We start from the raw sequence: 15,000 nt of genomic DNA, 5'->3' as shown, positions 1-15,000 counted from the left end.
TTCAAGTTCAAGTTCAAATTTCTCTTCCCTCCACTTCTTAAACATAGTTGTTTATGAAGAGACCTCTCTCTCTCTCTCTCTCTGTCTAGGTGACCACGGACCTTCTGACCAGAGGTGGGAAGGACATTGCCTTCTCAGATTACTCGCCGATGTGGAAGACTCACCGCCGTCTGGTCCACAACTCCTTCACCCTGTTTGGAGAGGGAACCAGCAAGTTGCAGGACATAGGTAGCGCCGCAGCGGGCCGAAAAAACACGACGTGGTAGACGTGAGGACATAAGCGGCCTCGTGCGACTTGTCTGAAGGCGCCTGTACGCGTGGTGATTTTACCGCCACGTTACATGGGCGTTCCGGGAATGTTTTCTACCGGATAGTGGCGTTACAGGAGTGACTCTCAGCGGCGTTTGACAATATTATCAGAAGTATCAGAAGGCAAGCATTTCTGTATCTATCCGACAAAGTTTCAAGTCATAATTATGGGAAAATGTTGTATAGTTGGTTTTTCATTTGCAATTGTCTGTGGGGGAAAGGCTAGAGCAAGACAGACAGGAAGATGTCGCCGACTTGTCCAAAATAGTACCATACTGGCACAATCACAAAGTACTACTGAAGGCGCTTTTCCATGGCATGGTACGGCTCAACTCGCCTCGACAATTGTTTTGGTCTCCCCTCCCTCGAGGGCCCAAGCGAGCTGGGGGCGGTACCAAAAAGGTGACGCGACTGGTCGCCGCGTCACTGCGCCGCACGCGACATCCCGCTCTGACGTTCCCCAAACTCTCAGCCCTTTGTCTCGCCGCCCTTCAGCCTCTTCCGAAAACAAAACGTGTCTCCGCGCTGTGACGCGCAGCCACATAGCGAGAAATCAGGAACACCTGTCCCTTCGACGCCCTCCATTGTTTCCTGCGTGGAGTCTCATCAGGCGGCGTCGCTATGATGAGAGGAGGAGGGGATGCTATCTGCAGTGGAAAACAAAGTACCTGGTGGCAAAAGTGAGTAGAGTGGAGTTGAGCCGGTACAATGAAATGGAAACACACCATGAGTACTTGTGGTGTGCTGACATAGTACTATAGTTCCAACAAAGTACCGTAATATCACAATCTCATAGTACCACAGTACCATGCTAAATATGTAGAACTATAGTACCACGCGCATCTTGAAGCACAGTACCATTGTATGTACACTTTGAGGCGGACTGTCTCTCCCGACGGTTTGAAACCTCCCTTGACATGGCGACACGCTCTGAAGTGCACTACGCGACAACTGGAATGCCCTGTCTGTCTCTCTGTTCCCATCATGCACCAGTTCTCTCGGCAGTGGACAGCCTGTGCAGTGACCTCCTGTCCAGCGGGGGCCGGCCTGTGGATCCCGCCGCAGCCATCACCAGAGCCGTCACCAATGTGGTGTGCACGCTGGTGTTCGGCTCCACCTATGGCCACGATGACCCCGAGCTGCAGGAAGTGATGCAGTACAACGACGGCATCGTGGAGACCATCGCCCGGGGAGGGCTGGTGGACATCTACCCCTGGATGAAGGTAGACGGTGGGGGCTCCGGCCTCAGAGAGTTAGATGAACCCCCTGAAATCGAACATTCTCCACGTCCACGCGCCGCGTCCGGAATAGCACACTAGTACGCGTTTACGGGAGCATTTTTAGGACGTCCAAAACTATAGTTTGCATCAAATAGTACCAAAAAGTACCAGGATGATGCACGACATCCGGCGATATAGTATAGCGTAGTATGCAAAACACTACATACGTACTACACCCAAAAGAGCAATTGCTTGTCTTGCCAGTGTAGTATGCAATGTTTTGTGCCAGTGTTTTGTGCCATTTCACACAGCGCAGCTAAATGTCCATTGCTCGTACCACCCATGGTTTTGAAAGTACACAACACAACAACACAAACAACCCACAAACGCAGCTGTGGTTTGTGGGTCCTCCCATAAGAAGCTTGCAATTTGCTATGAAGGGCTCGTATGCAAGAGACGGGAAAATACAGTTTGACTCACCCGGTATTTGACACGCGGCCAGAAAAAAATTTGTTTCCGTGAGTTCTTTGTTTCGGGTGTGTTTTGCTCAGTCGTACATCACAGTGTACACAGGCGTGTCCCACGGTTACCGACGGCGGTGCCCGTCCGTCTCTCACTCAGGTTTTCCCGAGCAGTTCTCTCACTAAGTTGAAGGAGTGCATTTCGATCAGGGACAAACTGCTGGCACGAAAGCTGGAGGAGCACAAGGTACACACACACACACACACACACACACACACACACACACCCTTTTTTCTGCCAGGGCACACCTTTTACGATTAATTAATCCCACCATTACGAGACCACTTGCTGTTGGGCTTTAAATATGTCAGAAACAGGTTGCATATTATGATTATTAAGTGCTAATTACCATTAGTGATGCAAGACTCGCAAACAATTTCCCCGCAGCGGCCAAATCTTTTAAATCACGCTGGAGTCGGGTGTCACTTCGGCAAAAGAGTGGGCGAGCGAGTCGATAATTACTGAGGACTGAATTAAAATCCAGAGAAACACAGAGCAATGCATTTTGCATAATTCATATTGAATGTGACTGATTGACTCCTTACATTCCACCAAAATAAATCATTTTGACAGGTGCCCAGGAGCACCTAGCTAATACACTAGTCTCCTGGATGGTCTCCTAGCTCCTACACCAGTCTCCTGGATGGTCTCCTAGCTCCTACACCAGTCTCCTGGATGGTCTCCTAGCTCCTACACTAGTCTCCTGGATGGTCTCCTAGCTCCTAGATTAGACTCTTGGATGGTCTCCCACCTCCTACACCAGCCTCTTGGATGGTCTCCCAGCTCCTAGATTAGATTCCTGGATGGTCTCCTAGCTCCTACACCAGCCTCCTGGATGGTCTCCCAGCTCCTAGATTAGATTCCTGGATGGTCTCCTAGCTTCTACACTAGTCTCCTGGATGGTCTCCCACCTCCTACACCAGCCTCTTGGATGGTCTCCCAGCTCCTAGATTAGATTCCTGGATGGTCTCCTAGCTCCTACACCAGCCTCCTGGATGGTCTCCCAGCTCCTAGATTAGATTCCTGGATGGTCTCCTAGCTTCTACACTAGTCTCCTGGATGGTCTCCCACCTCCTACACCAGCCTCTTGGATGGTCTCCCAGCTCCTAGATTAGATTCCTGGATGGTCTCCTAGCTCCTACACCAGCCTCCTGGATGGTCTCCCAGCTCCTAGATTAGATTCCTGGATGGTCTCCTAGCTTCTACACTAGTCTCCTGGATGGTCGCCTAGCTCCTAGACTAGTCTCCTGGATGGTCTCCTAGCTCCTACACCAGTCTCCTGGATGGTCTCCTAGCTCCTACACTAGTCTCCTGGATGGTCTCCTAGCTCCTAGATTAGACTCCTGGATGGTCTCCTAGCTCCTACACCAGCCTCCTGGATGGTCTCCCAGCTCCTAGATTAGATTCCTGGATGGTCTCCTAGCTTCTACACTAGTCTCCTGGATGGTCGCCTAGCTCCTAGACTAGTCTCCTGGATGGTCTCCTAGTTTCTAGATTAGACTCCTGGATGGTCTCCTAGCTCCTACACTAGTCTCCTGGATGGTCTCCTAGCTCCTAGATTAGACTCCTGGATGGTCTCCTAACTCCTAGACTTGTCTCGTGAATGGTCTCCTAGCTCCTAGACTAGTCTCCTAGATGGTCTCCTAGCTCCAAGGTTAGACTCCTGGATGGTCTCCTAGCTCCGAGATAAGACTGCTGTATGGTCTCCTAGCTCCTAGATTAGACTCCTGGATGGTGTCCTAGCTCCTAGATTAGACTCCTGGATGGTTTCCTAGCTCCTAGATAGTCTCCTGGATGGTCTCCTAGCTCCTAGATTAGACTAGACTCCTGGATGATCTCCTAGCTCCTAGGTTAGACTCCTGGATGGTCTCCTAGCTCCTAGATTAGACTAGACTCCTGGATGGTCTCCTAGCTCCTAGACTGGTCAACTGGATGGTATCCTAGCTCCTAGATGAGACTCCTGGATGGTCTCCTAGATCCTAGATTAGACTCGTCTCCTGGATGGTCTCCTAGCTCCTAGACTAGGCTAGTCTCCTGGATGGTCTCCTAGCTCCTAGATAAGACTAGTCTCCTGGATGGTCTCCTAGCTCCTAGACAGTCTTGTTTTGAACGTCAGTGACGCCTACGCACGCAGGCCGACGCCACCTTAGTGATTCACACGAGACCTGCAATTGGCCAATCAGAGCAGAGCGCGGCGGCGGTGCCCCGCCCGCTCAAAGTTGTTGCTGTTGTGCCCGCACGCAGGCGACGCTGGGCAGCGGTGACCCCCGCGACCTCCTGGATGCCCTGCTGCAGGGTCAGAGGTTGGCGGGCTTCACCGAGGACCACGTCCTGATGACGGCGGCCGAGACTTTCGGAGCCGGGGTGGAGACGACCTCCACCACGTTGCTATGGATACTGGCCTACCTGATACACCACCCTGAGGTGAGAGAGAGAGAGAGAGAGAAAGAGAATAATAATAATAATAATAATAATAATAATAATAATAATATCCCCCAATGTGATTAATAAAGTATAACAAAATTAAGACAGAGAGACAGACTGTATGAATAACACGCTGGTCACCGACCAATCTAAATAAAGGAACTTCGTCACTATGGAAATTGCATAGCAACAGCGAGTAATAAAAACACAGTGAAAGAAGAAAACAAGATGAATGAAGATAAAAATAAAATCCTGCCTTCATATTAGACCCATTCAAGATATCCCAGTGACGGCGAAAGCCATGTTCACCGACATCACCGCGTCTGCGTCCTCCCCGGAGTGTGACATCACCTCGTCTGCCTCCTCCCGGAGTGTGACATCACCTCGTCTGCCTCCTCCCGGGGTGTGACATCACCTACAGCACCTTCCGTCATTTGAAAACCAACAGGGCTATATTTCGCGACAATCGCCTTGGCCGCTCAACCGCGGCAGCACAAATTGTTAACCTTCTGGTAACCATGGCAACCACACACCTGCAGGGACACGGCAGTGTTTGAGTACCGTTGAGGCGCCGCGCAGCAAGTTCATAAGGAGACCACACATTAAAAAGGCACGTGGATGTATTGGATCAGATTGGTGCGTGGCGTTCATCGAATGCCCCCTCCCCTCCCCCCAGGTGCAGGGACATGTGCAGAGGGAGCTGGACGAGTGTGTGGGCAGCGAGCGCAGTGTGTACTCGTCGGACCGCGGGCGCCTGCTCTATCTGGACTGCGTGATCAACGAGGGGATGAGGATCAGACCAGTCAGCCCGGTCCTCATCCCGCACACTGCGCTGCAGGACTGCAGGTACGCACACACACACACACACACACACACACACACACACACACACACACACACACACACACACGGTAACATTGCACTAATCAGACCCTCCTGAGTCACTGCCACGAGTGGCTCCTCAATTCCAGGAATCTACACTCGCCCACTTGCTGCGTTTCTTCGGCGTCGCCGTCGTGGGCCGTTGGGGCTTTGACGCGCACACGGATTTTGGAAGGACCGGCCCCCCGGTAAAATCACACGCATCTGATTGAATTGCGGAGACGGATTTGTGTCATATCGATGAGGGCATCGGTTCCACAGCGCGGCCACCCTGGACTTCCCCGACGCAGCCCGATCTGAAATCCTTGCCAAGTCGGCCCCGAAAAATCACATATAACACGGCGCCGGCCGAGGGGACTGTGTGGTGCTGAAGGCACTTGCGCAAAAAAAATCACCTTACCAGGGCCGCTCCAGATGGGACTACGCTCGGTGCCGGCGGTAGATAATGGCATCCCGTGGGGCCCTGGTGCACGGGCTGCGGGGGTCGGGGAAGCCCTTCACCAGGCTTCCGGGGGTGCCACAGAACCGGTCTCTCAAAGGTCTCCATGACATCTGAGGATGTGGAAGCCAAGCGATGCAGGGGGTCGTCCAGAGCCGTCACATCTACTCTAGCCCCAGCGAGAGGTGGTGAGAAAGGTGCCGGAACGCGCCCCAGGGCTGGCGCTGTTTGGAACACCGGACTCGCTGATCCGGAGCTCGGACTTCTCCCCCTTCTCATCCCGGCTGGAGGTGATGAATGTGCCGGCGGAGGAGGAGGGGGAACAGATGACAACCTGGGGAGCCGGGTTATGATCTGTTCCCCCTCCTCTGATCTGCTCCGTGGGTCCGGGGTGAGGGGCGCCAGGGTTCTGGAGAGGGGGGGACGTGATTGTTCACCGTGAGGGCAGCGGGTGTGTCGCTAGCGGCGCCGCTGTTAACTGTGGGACATAAACAACAATAGCAGGGGAGAGCCCGAGAGGCAGAACACTGCCACGGTCCGACAGCGAAAATGACTTTGTCCGCAAGAGGTGCCTCGTTCCATCAGCGGGGAAAAATGTGCACATGTAGCGGAGCGCCCTCCCAGGAACAGCCCCCCACCGGCCTCACAGTTACAACCCAAGGCATTCCATTACATTTCATACATACATTTCACTGCATATATGTATGAAAGTATGGCTGTGTATGTGACGAATAAACCTCTTGAATCCTTGAATCTTGAATCCAAGGCTGCGAAAATGAGTTAATGTGATATTTAATATCCGCAATAACATTTCATTTTGTGGTTTCGGCTGCGGGGGAAAAACCTTTTTTTTTTTTTTTTTCTCCACGGTTTCTTGAAGCAGACGAAACTTCTCAGCCGCTCTCCGTCTCCCATCTTTCTCACTCTCTCCCCGCAGCATCGGGGGTCACTCGGTCGGATGCGGGACTCGCGTGTTGGTCAACATGTGGGCGATTCACCATGACCCGCAACACTGGGATCAGCCGGACCTCTTCAAGCCCGGTAAGCCACGCGGTAGCGTGCTAGTATGCCATGTAGGACACGGCGACTCACTCAATTCACACGTCTCTTACCTTGACCCTGACCCCTGCAGAGCGCTTCCTGGACAGCCGGGGCCAGCGGGCGACTCCTTCCTGCTTCCTGCCGTTCGGGGCGGGGCCCCGCGTTTGCGTGGGCGAATCTCTGGCCAGATTGGAGCTCTTCCTCTTCCTGTCTTCCCTGCTCCAGCGAATGAGCTTCAGCCTGCCGGCGGGGGCTCCCCCGCCGGACCTGCGGGGGCGGCTGGGGGTGGTGCTCCAGCCGTCGCCTTACAAGGTGGTGGTCACGCCCAGGGAGGGCTGGGGCAGGTGTGGCTAGGGTGTGAGCCGTGAAGGCATCAGCGGGAAACGGCATCTTGATAGTATTATGCCATCAGTTTTGTTTTTTGATGTTTGGTTCACATTTTATCGTCTCTACCAGTCATTCCAGTGTTTTATTTGACATACAATAACATTTGATGGAAAACTCCCCTCTTGGTCTTTCCTCTGTGAGTAGCAAAGTCGCTGATCTACAAAATATAAAAAATACATCAACCCGCAGACCTCCGACGAGGGGGTCACAATGCATTGGAAATGGGAAACTGTTCAATGAGTTGCTTTGTGGTGGAAGTTCCCTTTAAGCCATGTTTAGGTCTCCAGGTGATGCCGGTCAGAAGCCAACGACCGACTTGAGGTCTGAATGTTAAAATCAAGTCTTCGCCATTCGAAAAAGTTTGTACAGTTCAGCAAAAATAAAACGAGCCGCTCGGAGGAACTCTAATCCTACCGCTGTTACCGAGCGAGGAAGACAAGGAGTCTTTTCTTTTGTAGTGTTGATAGTTTTATTCAGTATATCTTCACACACTTTTAGAACAGGCTGGTTTAGATAGGTGTAACACACACACTCATCCACTCACACCCCCCCCACACACACACACACACACACAGGGAAGTAATTTAAGGAAATAAGGGAAGTAATAAGGAAATAATTCATTATCATAATAATAATGTAAAAATAACTCCTCCATCTTTTCATCTGAACTCCTCTGCCCTTATCTCATGTTTTCTGTCCCCCCCCCCCCCCGAAAAACAGTCGTGCCACATAAACTTCAGATGAAACAGACGTACTCCTTGTCATTCGGTGGGCGTGGTTTCTACATGGACACGCCTGTTTATAAAGGTTATATCAGTAGGATCTGTCACCCCCTTGAGAAACACTCTGCAAACTACAAGTTATTTTCAACGGGAAAAACCAAAACACCGGCCCGTGGGCCGCGCCCGCCGTGTCGGTGGAACCTGCTTGTGTTTCTGGCGTCCGGGAAGGACTAAAACATCTCCGTCATCCTCCCTCCGCAGCTTCAATCCGGTCGCGGTTTGAAGCTGCGTCGGCCGTACTGATGCAACCCTTTGACCGTAGCAAAAAACATCACAGACCGGACACGCGGAGGTTTCCCCCCAAACTAAAATGTCAGTGAGCTGAAGTCAGCGTGTTAGAGCGGGCACACGTAGAGTTTAGACGAAACCTTTTGTTCAACACACACACACTCGTGCGCACGCACACGCACGCACACGCACACACACACACACACACACACACACACACACACACACACACACACACACACACACACACACACACACACACACACACACACACACACGCACGCACAGGAATAACAGCTTTGCCTATCACTTAGTAACAGTTGTCAAGTAGAAATGGCACTCTGTAACCATGGAGATATATAACCTTATTAGTTCAAGTAAACAAAAACAGCATCAATCACAACATCAACAAGAACAACATCCACGGCTGTATTGTAATATTCCACCGCTCTGTACAAAACCCTTTCTCGCTCCGGCCACCTTCTGGCTTCTGTTTGATTTACATAACAGCTGCTCCCAATTCGCCACCGGCCGACGGTTCACAGTGTGTTGTGGTAACAGCATCGACGCAAAAAAAACTCAAATTAAAAACGCTGATTCGACCGGTTGATATTCTGTGATTTAGTGGGCTACGACTTGTGCGACCATCTGAAAAAGTCCCCCTTCCCTCCGTGTTGCTGCTGCGGCACTGTGTGCTAAACTGGGGTTAGCCGTTTAATATGTAAATAAAACAGAATGGAACTGGCCGTGTTGGTAGTATTGCCACATGGACCGTCGGCGATGCCTTCGAAATGAACCTGCTAGGACGCATGTCACCAAACGTCTGTTGCCAACGTCCGGAATCCCGTTCGCACCAGCCAAACCCGCGTCCAAGGCAGGACATCGCGTCTTCACCAACCCCCCGCTGGGAATTTTAGCCATAGATTTACGTCACAAAATATTTAATTTTTTTTGTCGTCGTCGTCGTCGTCGATATGTTAATCCAGTCTAATACATTCACGCCGGCCAGTGCGGCAACACCGCGCGGGTCAATCAGGGTTTTGAACCTGTGACACATCGCGGGGGGGGACAGGTGGGGTCCGGTGCCATGCGACCCTAGGCGGGGGCCCCCCGTGCAAGCTGTCGTGGGGGGAAGTGGCACCGTCGCCATTATGGCTCCCCTACTTGTAGAGTCAGTTACATTAATAGTCTGTGTAGTTCCAGCTCCTCGAGCCGAAGATGCAGCATTGAAGACGCGAGGGTCGGAGGAACACAACACGGCGGTCACGCCACGGAGGTCACCGCTTTACGGAGGAACTCGCCCCGGCACGCCGAGAGCGAAAACCACAACAGCTTCCGACCGAACTTCATTTCTGTCTCCCGTGTTGCGGGTGGACGCGTTGTGCTTTCATACAATATTCAAACTCAGGTTCACTCCGCCGGGGCCCTTCAGAACAATGGATCAATGAAGCAGAAACCCATCACCAGGATCGCGGTTCACAATGTTCCATCCTCTCCCAACACCAACTTAAATGAAAAGGAGGTTTAGGTTTTGTTGCGGCGCGCTCAAAAGATTAAACGCTTTCGCCACGAAGCCCGCTCTTGCTCCCCGTTCACCACGGTCGCTCGTTTCACCGACGGATCAACTGGAAAGCGCGGCTCGGCGCCAAACCCGCCGCGGAGCCGCTGGGACACCGCACAGCGACTGTCGCAGGTATCAAATATTGCTTTTGGAGGGCGCGGCCCTGTCCCTCGGTCTCGTCTGAAAGTGTTAATAGAGGGAAGGCCCGGGTTTGTTTTCAACCAAACTAATCACAATCCAACGGCTTGCTTTCCAGAAATCAAATGGGCGACCGGCGGAGTCCGGCAAGGACGCCAAAAGGGAAGATCTCAGACATATTTATACTGTAACAAAACGTAACTGCCGCATCTTATCCAAAGGTTGGGTTACATATCGTTTAGAACTAATTTGTCTGAGCGTAATTTTAAAGTCCATCTACGGCAAGTCACATTGGACAAATCGTATTATAACAGTGTAAAGTCCAGTGGTTATAACAGTTGATAAGATGCAAAAATAATTGTTACAATATGAATATGGCTGACTGCACCAACAAGAATGGGGTAGGTGTGTGCGTGTGTGTGTGTGTGTGTGTGTGTGTGTGGGGGGGGTATTGTTATATCCCACTTCACACAAAGCAAAGAGAGACGGGGAGAGATTAAATTCCTTTGTGTTTTGTGCTTCAGTCTGAATGACACTTTTGTTTCATTGTGGATGCGTCTCACACCGAGCTGACGTCAGCATCAGCTGCTGCTCGGTGGAGACCGTCGGCCCCAGCGTCTCATGGCTCCCATTATCCAATCACAGCGGGCGATGCCACCGCTTGCACAGAGGCAGGCGGAAAAACAACCGGTGACCAAAAGTAAACAGGGATAACTTATTTAACGGGAGAAAAACCGTACTCTATGTGGTAAAAAACATACCCTAAACACTCCATTTCATTGTCGCTCCTTTAGGATGCAGCTGCAATGCGCAGCTCTTAGATTTAACTGGGAAACCAGAGACACTTTCTATGGGAGATGGTCAGGGAAAGAAAAACAATCGAGGACCCTAAAAGCTGTATTGCTGCACCTCCAAATGCCACATCGCACAGAAGCGGTCGAATCAGGAGGATTGAGGCCCTCTGACCCTCAAGACTCCCTCAAGACTCCCTCAAGACTCCCTCAAGACTCCCTCAAGACTCCCTCAAGACTCCCTCAAGACTCCCTCAAGACTCCCTCAAGACTCCCTCAAGACTCCCTCACGCTGCCTAAAGACTGCCTCAGACCACAGGATATCCCTCAGATTTGAACCCGGTCCGACAGACTCGTGACCCTACGAAGCCTGAGAGAAGTCTGGTCAAAATGTCTCCATCCAGTCTTATCTGTTCCTCTTATCTCGCCGTCTCACCATTTCCCCCCCCACTCACCCACCTCCGCGGCAGACTGCAAAAACAAAACAAAAAAACGTGTATCGCGATATGACCTCGTCTTAATTCCGGGGACAAACTAAGTCCGCCAGGGGGGCACGCGGACGACAACCCCGACCGGGTCAAACACCGGGAAAACGAACCGATGGGTTAAGAACAACCAGTGGATTTGGTCGTCTCGGCAAAGTTCTCTAGCTTCTTCACCGGTGATTCACAATCTCAACCAGTGAGCTACGTCGACATACGGTTCCCCAAACTGAAACCTGTCGGCCATCAACCACACTGGAAGAATGGAAGAATGGACGAGTTGCGTTTGTTTGCGAAAAAAAGGCTGTCGTTCCAATTTGCTTCAGAAGAAGAACAGAATCCTCCCGTTTCCCCTCCGTCGCAGTGTTGTCGCTTCATGTGAACTTGGGTTTGGAACGCAGCTTGTTCCTGTGAAAGACGACGCCCGGAGACGTCCACAGAATGTTGGTGCAGACTGTGATGAATGACCAACCATCCATCCGCGGTGACCCTCCCCGTCAGCCTTTCCACCTTCTGTTCGCCCGCCGTCCAATCACACCGTCTCCACGACGATGACCACGTCGCTGGAGACCTCCGACGGCGGAGGCATTGCCGTTGTCGTGGCGTCGCGGGCGGAGTTCCCCTCCGTCGCCTGACCCCGGGCGGGACAGTCGGCGCTGTCGTGCAGTTCCGTGACATCACTTCCTCTCTTGGCGCTTTCCCCTCCCCCCACGCTCGGCGACTTCTTTTCATTTTGATTTTCCCCCTCTTCTTCTTCTTCTTCTTCCTCTTCCTCCTCCTCCTCCTCCTCATCCTCATCCTCATCCACCCGGCACCGGCACACCTCAATGCCGGAGTCGCCGGTCAGCCTCCGGTGTCTGTACTGGCTCTCGTCGGCGCCCACCTCCTCCTCCTCTTCCTCCTCCTCTTCCCGGCCTCCCTGCCAACTGGGGGGCGTGGGCTCGTACACGTCCACGCAGGGCGAGAACAGGGTGTGCTTGGGCGGGGACAGGGTGGCGCGGGGGGAGGGCGACAGGGAGGAGGAGGTGGGGCCGTGGGAGGCTCCCAGCAGGGGGTCTAGGAGGAGAGCTGGGGGGGCGGCGCCCGGGGTGGAGGGGCGCTCAGGCTCCGGAACGCCGGTCTCTTCCCGTCCGTTACTCGCCGCCACCCGGTCGGGCTCCGCACAGGAAGCGCTCGTCTGAGTGGACAAGGCCGTGGCGGTCGGCTGGACGGGCGGGGGGCGTTCCGCCGGAGGCAGCGCCACCTCCTGCTCGGAGCGGTGCATCGTGGGAGATGTGGGTTCGCCAGCAGGAGCCACGGTGTTAAACACTGTCGCGGTGACAGTCTCCCCGGCGACGAGCGACTCAGACACAGCGGCACCCTCCGACGCTCCGGGCTCGCCGCCGGCGCCGGGGTTGTCGCCGTTGCTGATGGCCAGAGCTTCGGCGACTGCGGCCGCCGTTACCGCCTCGGAGTGCTCGCCGGCTAAGTGTGTTGCGACGGCGGCGATGGTCTCCATGGTGACGTGGAGGGGGCTAGGCGTGGAGGCGTGGCTCGTGTCCGTCTCATAGGTGACGGCGGCGGAGAGGGAGGAGCTACAGGGCGAGGATGGGCAGCAGGAGTCACAGGAGCAGCTGGAGCTGGAGCATGCACACACACAAAAATTGTTATTCATTTCAGAACGTTCAGAACCTTAATCCTAGATCTTGACATTAAGATGTAATTTACACAGCGAACAAGATAAAATAAACAATATATTATTGTTATTCAGCGGCAGCAGTATGTGTACCTGTTGTCGGAGCTTAGGGAGGACGGGGCGTCGCTGTGTGCACTGTGCGCATGGTGCAGCAGCAGCTCCTGCTGGGTGTGCAGGTGGGGGTGGGAGGAGCCGGGGGGCTGCGGGTAGCGGGGGGAGGTGAAGACGGAGCTGTACGGGGGAGGAGGGGTGGAGGGCTGGGCGGCCACCTCCTCGTAGGAGGGCAACTTCAGAGAGGCCAGGAAGCCTGCATAGATAAAGGGTAAGGGGAGAGAGAGGGGGGGAGAGAGAGAGAGAGAGAGAGAGAGACAGAGACAGAGACAGAGAGAGCGAAAGAGGAGAGAGAGAGAGGGTGGGGGACTTTAAATCGGCGGTCAGCTTCCAAACTCCGTCGTCTCCATCGCCGGGTTCTTCCTCCCGCTCAGTAAGTTGCCTAGCAACACCGCCATCACAACAACTCAGAGGTCGCTTGTCACAGTCGCAACTGTTGAACTTTTTCAAAATATAGATTTACTCCCCAACCGAAGCAGAAAAAACGCCGGACCCGACGCCCGTCCGCCCTCAAGGTCATCACACACAGAACAGGTTCTTCTAAATAAATAAGTGGATTGAGCTACAATTTAAAACCTCAAATATGATTTGGTTTCATGACGAGCTCGACCCACCAACCTCCACACAACTACACACACTGTTCATCGACGACAGTCAACTCGACTTCAGACGACGTCATCGCTTGGACTTGTCCATTGTTATCCGTGACAATATTTGGTATACCCTGTCAATTTTGTTTTGTTTGTTGTTCTCAAACAATTATTTGTGTAGGGAAATGTACTTTGCCAAATAGTCAAATTCTGCCTCGGAGCCAAGCTTATCTATGTGACGTCGCTCGTGTTAACTTAGAGATCGAACAGGAGGACCTCCCAGCGCTTCTCCACTTACCTAAATAAAACTTCTCTGTTCCACTACAACGCTTGTATTATTAAAGTAAAAAAAAAAAAATAAAATTTAAAAACCTTTAAATGTTACATGAAAGTTTGTCCAAATAAACTGACATAAAAAGCCTTATCACTGCTATATGCCTGCCCATCGGTTACAGACACAGACAGGAAGATAGAGAGGCAGACAGACAAACTCACTGAGGTCCAACATGGAGGCGGGGTGCGAGACGGCTCCGTGATAGGCCAGCAGGCTGATGTCTCTCTGCCGCTGCTGCTGCTGGACCCTCAGCTTGGCTCGGCGGTGGCGATACGCGCAGCAACAGCTGAACACGATCAGAGCCGTCCACAGTAACCAGAACCCTGCGGGGCATGCGCGCACACGCACCCACGCACCCACACACCCACACACCCACACCCACACACACACACACACACACACACAACGACAAAAATATAAAATGACGTTTTCGGAGTTCCCGTTTTAGGTTTGTCATCGCCTCATCACGAGCCACGGCCGCAGCAGAACTTTTCATTTTCACCTTTTTGGAAATGCGAGTCGGCTGGACAAACCGTCACAGGGCCGAGCGCTAAATGTCACGACGTCAAGCCACCGCGACGTCTGATCGCCATGTTCACTCAATGTGCGGCGCTAAATAAAGCAGCGGCGCGGCACCGACACACCGCTGCAACGTTGTTATTATTAGTCCGTTACTTAGTGGAGCCAACGGAATGTAACAAATAACCGGCGATCTTTTTTACAAGTTTCAAGTTTTACAAGATCTCAAGACAGCGACTGTGCGGCGTTTGTATTTTGGATGTCACTTCCTAATGCTTTTTCCTCCCCCCTTAATCAATTCCTAACTCCCTCTGTCCTGCTGACCAATGACAACACCGCATCGCCGCACGTGACGAAATGTGCGACGGGGCGGGGGCGACAACAGAAAATAACCACAATAATTGCGACGGCACTCCCAGGTCCACCGAATTAAATCAGATAAGTGAAAGGAGATTACTGCGGTGCGGCGAAAAAACTCAAAAACAACACAGCCGCTTGTGCGCCGATGCTAAGCAGGGTCCAGCTTTGAACGGAGACGCGGAGAACAACGCGGCGGTTGTCGCCC

The 15,000-nt window shown here is 52.7% G+C and overlaps 2 protein-coding genes across 2 annotated transcripts in view; one reads left to right on the top strand and one right to left on the bottom strand.

The window, feature by feature from the left end:
• Window positions 1-7,191, top strand: part of cyp17a2 (cytochrome P450, family 17, subfamily A, polypeptide 2) — a gene marked incomplete at both ends in the record, with an annotated part of 8,420 nt that extends 1,229 nt beyond the window's left edge. Inside the window, 7 exons of the mRNA XM_080023575.1 lie at window positions 90-228; window positions 1,303-1,532; window positions 2,151-2,237; window positions 4,296-4,475; window positions 5,152-5,321; window positions 6,734-6,837; window positions 6,929-7,191. Of these exons, the coding sequence (XP_079879701.1) occupies window positions 90-228; window positions 1,303-1,532; window positions 2,151-2,237; window positions 4,296-4,475; window positions 5,152-5,321; window positions 6,734-6,837; window positions 6,929-7,191 (1,173 nt within the window). The remainder of the gene's footprint in view (window positions 1-89; window positions 229-1,302; window positions 1,533-2,150; window positions 2,238-4,295; window positions 4,476-5,151; window positions 5,322-6,733; window positions 6,838-6,928) is intronic.
• Window positions 7,192-8,384: 1,193 nt separating this feature from the next.
• LOC307247495 (uncharacterized protein) overlaps window positions 8,385-15,000 on the bottom strand; it is an 8,424-nt gene continuing 1,808 nt past the window's right edge. Inside the window, exons 3-5 of the mRNA XM_080023648.1 lie at window positions 14,078-14,239; window positions 12,975-13,188; window positions 8,385-12,825 (exon numbers count right to left, since the gene is read on the bottom strand). Of these exons, the coding sequence (XP_079879774.1) occupies window positions 11,739-12,825; window positions 12,975-13,188; window positions 14,078-14,239 (1,463 nt within the window). The 3' untranslated portion in view covers window positions 8,385-11,738. The remainder of the gene's footprint in view (window positions 12,826-12,974; window positions 13,189-14,077; window positions 14,240-15,000) is intronic.

Source organism: Zeus faber, assembly GCF_960531495.2.
Source record: "Zeus faber genome assembly, chromosome: 22".
NCBI classification, from domain to species: Eukaryota; Metazoa; Chordata; class Actinopteri; order Zeiformes; family Zeidae; genus Zeus; species Zeus faber.
Note: the sequence above shows the minus strand (reverse complement) of the source record. Positions and strands in the feature narration are given on the sequence as shown.